At 41.5% G+C, this 13,631-nt stretch overlaps 1 protein-coding gene across 2 annotated transcripts in view; it reads right to left on the reverse strand.

Moving 5' to 3' along the window:
• Positions 1 to 1,287: 1,287 nt before the first annotated feature.
• The window catches only part of tafa5a (TAFA chemokine like family member 5a), a 118,806-nt gene continuing 106,462 nt past the window's right edge, over positions 1,288 to 13,631 (reverse strand). The window contains exons 1-3 of one of the 2 annotated variants that reach the window (XR_005892808.1): positions 9,019 to 9,087; positions 7,433 to 7,636; positions 1,288 to 2,654 (exon numbers count right to left, since the gene is read on the reverse strand). Coding sequence is in view for 1 of the 2 variants with exons in the window: in XM_041029706.1 (XP_040885640.1) it covers positions 7,628 to 7,636 (9 nt within the window). In the remaining variant the exon portion in view is untranslated. Of the gene's footprint in view, positions 2,655 to 7,432; positions 7,637 to 9,018; positions 9,088 to 13,631 lie in introns of those variants that run through there. The other variant, XM_041029706.1, reaches the window with a different exon arrangement.

The raw sequence follows: 13,631 nt of genomic DNA on the forward strand, positions 1-13,631 counted from the left end.
CCCACATTGTCCTGTCCTAATCAAATTAAACGTGTAGAGACATGACACTGTAAACGCTGTCAGAAAGACCTCAAGGATATGGAGCAAATTATTGAAATTCAATCTGATGTAATTAACCCCCATTCCCTTCCCAAGTATTAGTCTCTTATTGTGGAAGAGGGGAAAAAGCCCCATGTTACTGTTAGGTCCCATTTCCAGCTCCAGATATTCCTCTGGATGCACAGGATGATACAGCCAAGATCAACCCCCCCCCCCCCCCCCCCCCCAAGCATAATGGTTCAAACCAGAATTTAGAAAGAGACGCTGTGGTTCAGACCTTTGCTTCTCGGTGTTTGTCTTGGAATCAAAAGACTTTGTTTCCTGCGTGAATTCAGAGGGGACTCAGGTGGATTTCTGCTTCTTGTTTGAGGAGGTTGATTCATATTCCCATTGATGTAATGCTGGATATAACAAATACTTGGAACAAATGCTTGCGTAGACTTGGAGGTGCCTATAGTCACTTTTGCAGTTTGCATACTTACTTCTGAAGAGCTACAGATATGCATATCCTATTCAGTGCAACAGCAGACGTTTCTGAGGCTGGAGTAACGTGTTTTGCTGTCATGAAGGGAAAAAAAATGTCAATGCCTGAAAAAAGGAAGAAAAAGAAAATCCATTGCTTTTTGGAAGTAGTAAAAGATTAACAAAAATGGATAGATGTATTATTCCTTTCCAGCAACCTCCAACTTCAAAGTTATGCACTTCATGACACTTGGCATCTGCTCAGTACAACCACCTGTTAGTCACTGGTGAAGCTAAAGAATGACCTTGATTAAATTAATATGTATCAGGGGAGGAGGCTAATTGAAGAGCCTCCTCCCCTGATATTTTCCCACTGAGCTTTTTTAGAAGTTCAAGCCAGAAATGATGTGGTCATAAACCCAGCTGATCCCCTGGGAAAGAAAAGAAAACTTTCATTCACAGTCACTTTTTTTCATACACATCCAGTACATTCGTTAAGAGTAAGACTAAAATAAGATCAATTGAATTTTCCCTTTGATGACCTTGAACAGCAAGACCATCTAAATTTTCAGGGGACGTTTCTTTTCATATATTTAATTTATTCTTAAAATATTTCATGATAGAAAATGTATGTAAATGACTCTAATACTTCTGCAATGCTTCCTTTGCTTTCTTTCTTTCTCGTTCTCTCTCTCTCTCCTCGCTGTGTTCCTCGCCATCGGAGTGAGGCCGGATTTGTGCGAACAAACACAAGCACAAAAATAAATTAAGAGATCAAAACCCATAGAGAGGAAATGAGTCAGTATTCCACACCGTGTACAATACAATATCATAGCAAATTAGCAGATTTCAATGGCTTCCACTGACTACCATAGATTTACAATGTTCAGTTGGCTGCAGATCAGTCCTCAATAAATTGTGTCACTTTCCTTTTTTTTTCTCCATGAATGTTCTGATAGACGGTGACCTGTTGATGACCATGAAAAGAAAGCGGCTACTGAGGTGTGAACAGAAAATCTGGGACTACGAGCCAGCAGTAAGTGAGAACAACAGCATTTGTTCACATCCTACTAAACTGCCATTGTGACCACATTTTAAGTCCAATAAGCTTCTCTACAAAGGTACAACATATAAAACTGTTAAATATATAACTTTTTAGGGCCTTTCAAAATACAATTAATTACATTTCTTTACTCCATCTTTTCAGACTCAACAGCATTTATACTCTGTAGATATTCACCATTTCTTTGATATGATTTGCACTCCTTATCAGTGACCAACCCGACAATTCTTCCTGCAAGCTGTCCCAACTGTAGCTACTGAAAAATGCAAATCAGATTTTTTTTTTTTTTTTCCTTTTTGATACACAGTTATACGTATGTAGTACCTATATCTCCAGTTCCAAAATACAGTGGTGGGCTTAGTCTGAGAAAAAAATGTCTGGAAGGTTTTTAAAAGCACTCCTTTGATTGTTCACGGTACATGTGCCACTGCACGTGGGGCTTGTCCTCTTGTGCACCTTGTCTCCGTAGGGGCAGTCCTTGGTCGGAGGCGACACAAGCAGCAAGTTCACAAAGTCTCTGTTTGTCTTTGCCAGATGGTCCACTCTGTCATAATGATCGTATTTGTTGTTTTGCTCTTTGGTCTATAAAAATATGGGAGGTTTACTCCAGCAGAAGGCCTATTCACAGCAGAGAGCGCTCAGTTCGGTTTTTACACGGCCTCTTGAGGTGGTCCGAGAAGCAACAGGGTCTGGTCTGTAATGATCCCGTCTAAGCTCTGAAACTCCTGCCCTCCTCAAGTCTAAGAGAGAGATGTTGGGAAATCCCTTCATTCAAAGCAGTTAGTAGCTCCAAACAGAGGAATTCCAGTGAGGCAAAAACCATTCAAGGGATTTTACGGTGTCCGATCCTCCGTGGCACGAGCAGGCGCTGCTAATTTCACAGAGCAGGCAGATAGAGTGGAGAGGAGGTGGATGCAACATGTTGACCCAACGACAGATAGCAGGAGGGAGTAGTCACAAACCTGGAGGAGCTGGTCACAGGAAATAGGAAGTGTTTTACAGTGAGTCGTTCGTCCAATGTCCAGGGGGGACGCTCGCTCCCTCAAACAGTCACTCCCTGGTTTTCCCGCCTCTGGCTGTGTTATGAGACCTGTGAATCAACAAGAACAGGGCAAACATGAGAGGCTGTTTTAGCACAGACATCACCACCGAATCCTCAGAGAAGCTATTTATGCAAAAAGCATTTTCACTCTTTGTATTTTCTTTATACTTCCTGTCTGTATTTTGAGAATGATCACTTACTAATCTTACATTCAGCAGCACACTGTCTAGTCTTTAACAATCAGGAATGTGACATTTACTTAAGCCTTTGGAATTAAAGTTTGCCTTTGCAGTATAAATGTGCCTGCTGTCTCTCAGGAGAACCCTGTCCTCTCCTTTAAAGAATAAAGTGATAGAAATAATCATTTTGCATGAAATATGCACATTCGCTTTCATGCTGAACGTTAGATGAGAAAGCTGATACCACTCTCATGTCTGTACATGAAGCTACAGACAGTAAACTCTTAGCATAAAGACAGGAAACAAGGGCAAACAGACAGAAACTGGTACACCCTAAAGTCAAAACTCCCAAAAACAAGCAAAGTGATGTTGTCTATGCAGTCAAAAAACAGTGAGGAGTGTTCCGACCTATACACAGGGGAGACCAAACAATCACTCCACAAACACATGGCGCAGCATAGACGAGATAACTCCTCAACACTGTCCAGGACAGTGATGTCCTGGACATCACTGTGACTCTAACGACTCACATGATGCTTAGTTTCTACCATCAACCTAAGTAGCCTCAGGTGCTAACAATTCTACTTGAAGCAGCCCAGCAGGCGCCACCCAAGGTGTGAACGTTCCACTAAGTGCTCCCAAAGGTACCACCCACTAGGTGAGATAGGGATAAGTTTAAATGTTTGGACTCTCGAACCAGTCTCCAGAACTAAAGAAGCTTCCTGGATGAAAGGTGAAACGTCTTCAAGCTTCAAACAAGAAGTCCAATTGCCTTCAATCAACCCATAGGATACAATGACCTGGATGAACGAGAACTTCCAGAGACAAGGGCAAACAGCCTGGCTCTGTCCTAATGCAATAAAATCTACCTACTAGCACCTTTAAAGCTCACGAATTAAACACAATATAATTGCTGAATTACCTATACTTGCAATATAACTTGTATTAGATCCTAACAAAACATTTTGCCATTTCACGAGGGAATATGTGCAACAAGATATAATGAAATGACAAACAACTATGAAAGTGTTACAAACTTCTCATCTAATTCTCAGCAAGAAGGTAAAGAAACGTCTTTTCCAAAATGCCAAACTACTAATATAAAACAATAAAATGCAACTTTTTTTTCAGGAGTGTCACTGCATACATTGTCTATTGTCTGTTGCTGAAATAACTGTGCATGCCTATTGCTCCTTACGAAATTGTGGTGTTAATTGCGGCACTTTCACTGTACAGAAAAAAAAAATAAAAAATTTCAACAGCTTACTCTCTGTCAAATCAAGTGTTTCGCGAGTCAAATATTTAGAATTCTTCAGTGGGTGCAACCTAATAACAAAGCGAGTCTCACAGTGCAGAGACTGAGAAACAATTAATCTACCACAGAAAGACAAATCTGGAAGCCTCTTCACCATCTGGCCCCCGCCAGTCACACAGCCAACTTGATAGAGACGCCGATGCCTTCCAAGACTACCGCATTGCCACTGAAGCTTAATTCATAGTAATGAACTCTTGATGATTTCACAGGGTGCAAATTGCCATGAAAGGGGCAGGTGTTAGATGGAGTACTAACATGTCTCACAGATGACAATGCCTGGTGCTGTGGGAATAACAAACATCTCCATGAGCTCGGGGTTTAATAGAGATAATGTCACGCTTTTGTTGGAGCCGGGCATGAAATGACCCCGAGGTGTAACGGCTTAAAGCAGGGGCATGACAGTGCAAAGTGCTTGACTGTGACCGCTGCAACTCATTGCCTCCTAGTGGGCACACTGAGATTACAGTGGCACCAAATGGTCAAGCAGCCACTGCTGAAATGGAAGCAGGACAAGAATCAGTGCACAGAAATGCTGCTGTCAAAAACTCTAGAGAAATGCAATGCAAATGGATTTAAATAGATGCCAGGCATAGAGACGGTGTTGTTTTATGTAAGCTACCACATAGTCTGGGTCTACCATGGTAATTTTCTTATACTCTCTCTATGATCCGCTCCCTTTTTCTCACAGCCACACTGTGGCAAATGGTTCCCCATAAATCTCACACACAAATCTCATCTCAGGGAAATGCAAGCCTTCTATTAAAAAGAGGAACGAATGTCAGATGAATATGAGATGAATTTGCCCTATGAATAAAATTCACAGGCCCTAGGTGATTATTACCTCGGGTTTATCAGGAAACGACCATATTACTCTATTTTATATCTTATAACGGTGAGAGAATATTTTACACTCTTGTGCTGGGGGAATGCAGAGTTGAGAGAAATGCGACGCGGTGGCGGTCTGGCTATTCAAAACATGGCCAAACTTTGAGTACAGTGAGTCTGGCTGTTCAAACAAGACCAGAAAGAGAATTAGACTTTCGAGTGTGACTGATAACTGCAGGGAGTTTCATAGTAACAGAAGGGAAAGTCATGGACAGAATCCATCTATATTAATGTCTAATTTGTGTAGGCCTCTCTTGTTATGGAGCAAGCCGGCAATCCACTCAATACATATCAATATGTGCCCAGCAGCATTCAGTCAAGGACAAGGGAAAACATTTGATTTCAGGGATGTTACATAGAGCCTCCTGTCTCTAGGCAAAGCCGAGACACTTTCATGTATAAATGACAATGGACATGCATTTACACAGGCTGTCATATGCATTTTGCATGTGCATTCAAGTGAGGGTGCACACGACCACATCTGCTAGAGCTAAAGAAAACTATATTCACAATACATATGGAGTCACTCGCCAGCTGGGAGTAACAGGATTGAAAGCAAACGCCCCCGAACATATGGCCCTGGCTTGACATTTCCTCTCTGAGTGAACTCTTGCTGACTCCCTTCAAAATGTCACCGTGTGGTAGCCCGTGGTGAACGTGTGAATGGGCACGCATGAAAGAAAATCGATCCACTTTGCTTCTCCAAACTCCTCATCAAGACACCAATAGATGTGACGGATGCAAAATTCTCAGGAGTATGCAGCTGATCAACTGATATATGACTGAATCATTTCTTGTATCTAGCTGGCCTGGAAGCTTTTTACACTCAGGCTCTGAAGAAGGCAACGTGGTGCCGAAACATTAGCTAATGGACTAAAGCCTTTTCCGCTAATCTGTCATCCTGCAGTGCTCCTGCTTTCCGCATCAAGTTACTAAACTTGTTCCTAATACTTGCTCCTGCCTTTGCCGTTTAATGTTAAGCCCTGTGCAGTCAAGCACGCTTCCTTCTGCACGCGAGCTACACAATAGTCTGCTAGATGAATATTCATAAGTGAACTTGTGGGTTAGGAACGATCCGCAGGTTAATAAGAGAAGGGAAATCGCTCATTACAAGCTGTGAAGCTGGATAATGCCTGAAGCAGATGCTGAGATCAAAATACATGAACATGTATGCACAGGCCTCCAGACACTAGGCTCCATTCCATATTAGGAGCAAGTTCAAAGCTATCCATAGAGTTATGCCATCGACCCTTTCATACTACATTTCGTCAGAACATCAAAGCAAACACTGTTCACTATCTGCATTTTACAATATGATCAGAACTTTAATGCTCAAGAGAGAACATTAGAAGAGACTTAACCTCAGCTGGGAGGAATAACTAAATGTCACTTTACTTTTTTTTAGATACAAACAACTTGCCTGAAATGTTTCCCTTAATACACTATAAAAAATAGATTATATCCATCCATACAATGCAAATTATTGTGCTGTTGGGATACGGTACTGTCAACCTTTATACTGTACATGAAGGGATTAAGTGTTTAAATCTAATCGCAGGTAGCTTCCTCTAAGAGTAAATAGACAATAATCTTCCATATGATGCACTGTGACTTCACCGCATGCATTCCACCCTGTGTCTATTTATAGTTTCACATCTACTGAAGACTTGCTGTCTGGAGTGAAAAGCAGCAGGATCAGATTTTTTCTCAAAAGTAAATCATAAAATGGGCCATGAATGCTAACAATATTGACCGACAGAGGAGCCTGGTTTTCAGAAAACTCTATGAGACTGGGCATTTTTATGACTTTGGCCTCATCCCTTTTATTGCACTGTACGCTAAATTTACTACATGGCTACTCTCTATTTCCCCATCACATGCATTAATATCAGAGTCTGTCTGGCGCCTTGTTTTATATGAGGGCACAGACTCCATCTGACACAATACTTTAAAGACATTATACAAGGCATGCCAATACAGCAGAGCAAAAACAAGCTGAGAATAAACCCGATGGGTTTTACTGGTATTGCTGCACACATGGATTTTCTGTGGTTAAACACACACTAGGGAACTGGTGAGCTCACGGAAAAATGAGTAAGCCAAATAAAGATATCAAACAAGCAGACGGTTGTTTAAATTGTATCTGGATTTATGTGTGTGCTCGCATTTGTGTCCTTGATTCCTGTTGTTTGCATGTTCTGCTGGTTTTTGTGGCCTAATAAAATCCTAAAATTGGTTGTAATGATTTTAATCGGATTCTCAAAAAAAAAAAAAAAAAAACTACAAACATAACATAAGGAATATTATAGTGGATGAACTGAATACATGCACCTACAGGCTCATGGTGATTAAGATGACTATAGAAATGTATGGCCTCTATTATTATTATTTAATCTAAGATACACATTTAACTATAAAGATCCAAATTCAGGGGCTTTCTGCTGTACCTTGCTGCCTCCAAGAGGCACCTGGTGCTCTTGCTTCCTGCCTTTGCGGGACCAGGGTTTGGGTGGAGTTGTTGTGATGTTGTTGTTGTTGTTGGTGGTGGTGGTGGTGGTGGTGGTAGATGGTGTTTGGCTGTCTGTCAAGGGGTCATCAATGCTCTCCATAGTGCAAGAGTGTCGAGGGGGACTCTTGTCGCGTCATAGAGCCTGAGAGGAAAGAGGCAGTGGAAACAGGGAGGAGGGGAGGGAGAGGGGGGGGCGGCATGGTTATCAAGCTCAAAATGAGGATGCAGAGTTTTATTTTAAATTTCTGTTCTTCCAGATTTAGACACAGTCACACCATCACCATCACCGCCACTATCGATTTGTCTGCCTGAGCTTGAAAACATGCCTGTTTGGCTTTGTATAAACCCAGAGAACTGTTCTGTGTTAAATGTGTTATTGTGTTAAATATAAACATGTGGGTGTAAAACAGGGTCTGATTCTGTGTAACAGGAGCACACATGGAAGAAAAACGCAAAGAGGACTTGTGTTTTTCCAGTGACTTTTTTTTTTACTATCAGTAATTTGTTAATTGATAAAATGAAATAAAATGTCAATAAATTAAATCATTATTTCATCCATAATTCATTATTTTAAAGTCACTCATTTTCTTGTGCTACTAAGCTTTACCTCAGTAACCATATATATAAGTATGCTTTATGGAAATGTAAGGATCCATTATCATCTTATAATGGTTTGTGGCCATGCTGGTGGCCTGGCACTAAGAATGGCAGTGTGTTGGCCCACCACTTTGGTCCAGACCAAAATAGCTCAATAATTTTTGGATGGATTGCTGTGACATTCATGGTCCCCAAAGGGTGAAGCCCATTTACTGGTGACCCATTAGCTTTCTGTCTAGTGCCATCATTAGGTCAAATTTTGAATTTGTCTGATTGTTTGGTTTATGACCATATATCTGCAAAACTAATGAGGTCCCCATAAGCCTCAGCTCTACTTTGTGTTTAAACTAATGAAGCTAATAAATGTTACAGACATGTTAAAGATTATAGCTGTAAAACACCAGTATGTTAGCCTGGTGTTAGCGTTCAAAGTGCCGCTGTGTGCAAAGAGCAACTGGCACAGCTGTACACTTTAGTAGTAATGTCCATATTTTGCCCTCGCAGTACGTTTCCAGCTTTGTACAGCTAGACAGATAGTTCACATCAAGATCTGGAGGATCTGTCTTACTGTCGTTACTGTCGTACTTTTTGTCCTCAGCATTCCCTTCTTCAACTTAGTTTTTGTAAGACTTAAAGATAACAAACATAAAATAAACAACCCCCAACACATAAACAGTATGGCACACATGTTTACAAATGCAATAAAACAGATGTATACAAACAAAACCGACTGAGCAGCCTGAGGCATAAAACGACGCCATCCGGCGGACAGTCGAAAACATCGCATCACTATGCAAAGGTATTAACTACGTCAATGTAACAACTAAGGGCGCAAACTCGGTCAAAAACGAGATATAAGCGTGACAAAAAATATATCGACCAAGTTACACCAAGATAAACGAATATATGCAACGTGCCTTTACTTACAGACAAAGATTTAACCAAGGTCCGTAGTGGAATAAGTTTGTAACCGTTCCCTAGGCTACTTCCGCTACTTGAAACTGGTGCGTCGCCGATATGGGTCCGACAACAAACAACGACCGAAACCTGCACCCCCCCAGTCCAAATCCAAGTCATTTGGAAAATCTGGAAATAGTGAATCTGATCTGAGAGCCTACTTACTTTTACTTCAGTGGTGACTTAAAATGCGTCTGGCACATTGAAACAATAGTTATAGCTTCTTTTCTGTCATATATTCAGATTTGGTGATTTTAAAATTTTTAGATATACTACTGAAAGATTTAAAAAATATTCTATTCACTAAAATAAATAAAAAGTAAAAAAAAAAAAAAAAAAAAAAAAAAAAAAAAACATCAGATCAAATAAAAAAATGTCTGAATGATCAAAGATACATGTTTTTCACAGGATGGCACTCAGGCTGAAATTCAGGTAGGGGATGCGTATACACTGGCTAGTATAGGCTTTGGGTTTAAAGCAAAACTGCTCACTTAGCAGAACAATCCCACAAGCTCTCAGGCTGTTGATAAAAAGCTAAAAGGGCAGGCTTTCTCATTCTTCCTCCCTCTTGTCGCAATATCTTTCCCACATTCCCAAAATGGAGGACTTGGTATTTTCCAAGCCGAGGTGATGTGCTGACGTGGCTCCCTCTACAAGGAAGCTGGCAGACAGACCTAATGGTTAGCAGCAACAGGGTCTCTTTCTCTTTCTCCCTTTCTCTGGGCCTGTTTGGGGTGGCCAAGCAGCTGTCTTCTTAGTGGTGATTCTGTTCAACCCACTGTTGGATGTGCCTTGAGGGCCCAGAGGGATCAATTACCAAGGCCGGTACCGACCCAGAACTACAGGGAGGGATGTGGGGGTGGGGGTGGGTCCCATCAGGCCCAGGCTGAGATGGATCCACAGAGAGACGGAGAGGAAGAAACAGAGAGGAAGTGATGGAGGGGGGAACGGAAGGATGGTGGGGGAGGCCCTCAGCACTTGCTTACAAACCCCAATCGAAGATGTATACATGCATATATACTCTAGGAGCTTACAGGGTGGACACAGACCGGTCAGGGGATTGTCTCGTGTAAAGTGCACCCTTGGTAGAAAAAAGGCTGTTTGTGCGAGGATGAAAACAACCTTTATCTCCATGCATACACAGGAATGCACATACAGTATGTAGAATCACACCCTCTCACACATGCAGAGTACCTACAAAGCATATAAAATATGCATATGCATACACAGGGGCTCATATAATCAAACAACATACTCAAACATGTTTCCTTATTCTTTCTTCACTTGCAGAGGTTCTGGTAATGGACTGTCCTTCCTCTGCCCTCAACTTCAACTCTCTTCTTTCCAACCAAATCCCCCTCCTTACTCATCTTCCCTTCCTCCTTTCTCTCTATCTACTAATCTCCTCTCTCCTCTCTTCCCCTCTCCTCTCCTCAGTGAAAAAGTCTTGATTACAGTAATCACAGTCTTTCTCTCAGTAGGTGCCACTTCTGCTCATAGCACTCTGTTCACAGCCTAAATACCCCAATCAGGGCCGACCTACTGGAACGTTTGATTAAGACCTAGTTAGAATTTGTAGTCATTCCAGTTGTTTCGTGTACCGCTACTGTTTCCTGCCATGTCTGAAAACGATGGTGTGTTGTACTATTACATGTTAAAACTACAGTACTTAACAAGACAAGTAGATGAATTTAGCTGGATTTCAGAATAACAAATGCTCTTTCATAGTGACCTGCTGTGTAATAATCACTTGAACACACTGGGTGCTATGTAAACAGCATGGCAGCCATCAAAAAAGTCTATTGACAGTTGTTTCCTGTTGTTGGATTTTGTGCAATTATAACAATGAAATGTCCTTTTCTATGAACTTAACAGACACTGAAAGGCTTAACAACAAGTCACTGCCTGATGGGCACCAACCAAAAATGACTTAAATAACATTTTACGATGCTGTACATGTGAGTGGCTCAAACCTCTTTCCCTGTCTTTCACTCACATTGCTCTTTTCTCCCCTCACACACTGCTTTTCCGTCTCTGTTTTGAATTGTTCGTCTTATCAGGCTGTCACAAAAGCCATCAGATAACCTGAGGTGATTTCGCTTTTCTCCTCTAATGACGCACTCACTCTGCCTCCTTCTCGCCGAGCTCCCCGCGTCGGCACATGCAGAGAGAGATAGCTCCTTGTGCCGTTTCATCTGCCAATCTAAAATGGTGGAGGGCACAACGCAGAGCATCCTCCTCTCTGGAGAGAGACAGCAGTAAGCCTTTCACTGAGAGAAGGAGCTATAGGAGATGACTGCTGAGACTACATATCGCTTTGCCAAAAGAGAGCACTTTGGAAAGGCAGCAAAGGCAGCGTTTGACTGTGGTAACTGTGTGATAAAATGTATATTCAAATCATTTAGCAACATGGAGCGAGGAAAGTATTTTGGGAGTGAGAAATTAACCCCTACTGGATGCATAAAAATGTTTCTATAGCTGGTGATCTCTTTCCAGGGACTGTGGAATATTTTGTTGTCAGTACACTTTGTTTTCAAGTGTTTTTAATAATTTATTAAATTTGTACACTCAGACCAATTCAGCTTCCTGTAAGTCGGTTTGTCCTCTGTCCACTCTCCTCTGCCTTCCCCCCTTTACTGTTACTACACCTGTCGAGCTTTCTATGCTTGCATCACACATTTTTAATTTACACTATTCATTTACAACTTTAATTTTAATTCATTCATTTTAATTTTTCCAGAAGAGAAGGATCTGAGGATGAGGAGTAACTGATGATTATCACTGTTGTTACTTTAAACTACTTTGAAAAAGTTCTTTAACATAACTTGTAACTCCAATAAATAATGTAGTTAACTAAAGAGAAACCCTTTACCTTTGGAAATTGTTACCATACACTTGGAAAGAACAATGCAAACATAACCACTAATTAAATTCTTGGTCTAAAAGTAAACTCAATTTAATATATTAAGTCAAATAAGGGTGTTGTAAATGAATCAACTTTGTGGTTAAAAAATGTCTCTGAACCTCCTGGTTCTGGTCCTGATGCTCCTGTACCTGAAGGCTCTGAATGAAAGAATGCTAAGCCTCTAGTCAGCTACTTTGCTATGCATGCTTAAAGGGCACTACCCTACACCTGGTTTTATGTACTCAGGTAAAACAGAAAATAGAGACTGATGGACATGCAGTTGAGTGTCCATGTGCATTTTATTGCTTCATTAATAAAGTTACGTGAACCCAAAGAGCTCATTTACAGAGCTCAAGCTTGATAGGGTTCATTTAAGGAATTCCATTTTCTGTCAGGTCAGTCCTCTAGAGGAGAAACTTGTCACTGTATCAGCGAGACTCTTGATACTGACATAAACATATGCCATAGCTTCACAAGTGTACCGCTGTTTGATATGTGTCCTTTTCAGCTGTGGCTGTTTGCGCTGCTAATAAAAGTAACTTCACTCAAAACTGTCACTGTCAACAATAAGCAATGTACATATCAATCTTCATATGTTTCTTCTGGAGCTGGCTTCAGAAAAATCCATATTGTATTTTTATTGACAGGAATGTGTACTCCTCAAAGCAGGGTCGGACTAAGATAAATACACCGAGAGGAGGACAGAGGGGAGGAGAGGCAAAAGTGAAAGAGGGGGCGGGGGGATGGGGGGGAGTCTGAGAGAGGGAGTCAAGCAGAGAGAAAACAGGTATACCAGAGAAAGTTATTTTTAAAAGGAAGCACATCAAATTGCAGCCGCTGAGCTGAGTGACATTCTGTAGGTTGAGGGAGGACGCGCAGCATACATCTAATCCGCCTTGCAACTCATACCAAACCGTGTTGCCGACTAAAGCTAGAGAAGAGGTCAGCGGTGTCATCCTGAACAACAATCTCTCTCTGTTTGACAGAGAAAACACAAACTCTCAAACATTTGACCAATACATGCAAACCGCCTCTTGACATTTGTCCAAAATAGCCCTTTATGGGGCTATGGGGCTGAGTCAAATTGACTTGGCTTAGTCAAATGCCCCGAGGGACGTGTCTGTTTGTCTGCATTGATGTTTTCACACAAACACCTGACAGACAGGTCGGACATGCTCACTGGACTGTGCACGGCCAACAGTCATCCCTAGGCAGTACTGGGGTGGCCGTAGTTTGGGTTTAACCTTGAAAAGCCTCAGGGAAGGGGCCGTTTGTTCAAAGTTAACCAGAGGGAGGCTGAGGAGTAAATTGTTTGTTTTGTTTTTGCCCGTGATTCTCCCTGGGGTCTGCAGATAACAAGAGCTTTATGTAATTTTTGTTTTGGAGAATCGGCCTTAACCTTTAATGCATTTTAGGCAATTTTAGGTTACATGCAAGTAATGACCCAAATCTTCCCTACTTTCCTCAACTTAAGATTAAAGGGGAGCGGTCACATTAGGCCAGTCCATCCATCACATGAATGAATATTTTTAGAAGAATTTTTAACAATGATCAGAGTCTGCTTGTTGCCAGCTATTAGAATCCCTGACAGTGAAAGCTGCTTAAACACACACACGGACTGGCACAGACCAGTGCACATAGCTGTCCAGCCGTTTGAAAAGCTGTCACCAAGCTTAAA

The sequence above is a fragment of the Toxotes jaculatrix genome, chromosome 22 (assembly GCF_017976425.1).
Source record: "Toxotes jaculatrix isolate fToxJac2 chromosome 22, fToxJac2.pri, whole genome shotgun sequence".
Lineage (NCBI taxonomy): Eukaryota > Metazoa > Chordata > Actinopteri > Toxotidae > Toxotes > Toxotes jaculatrix.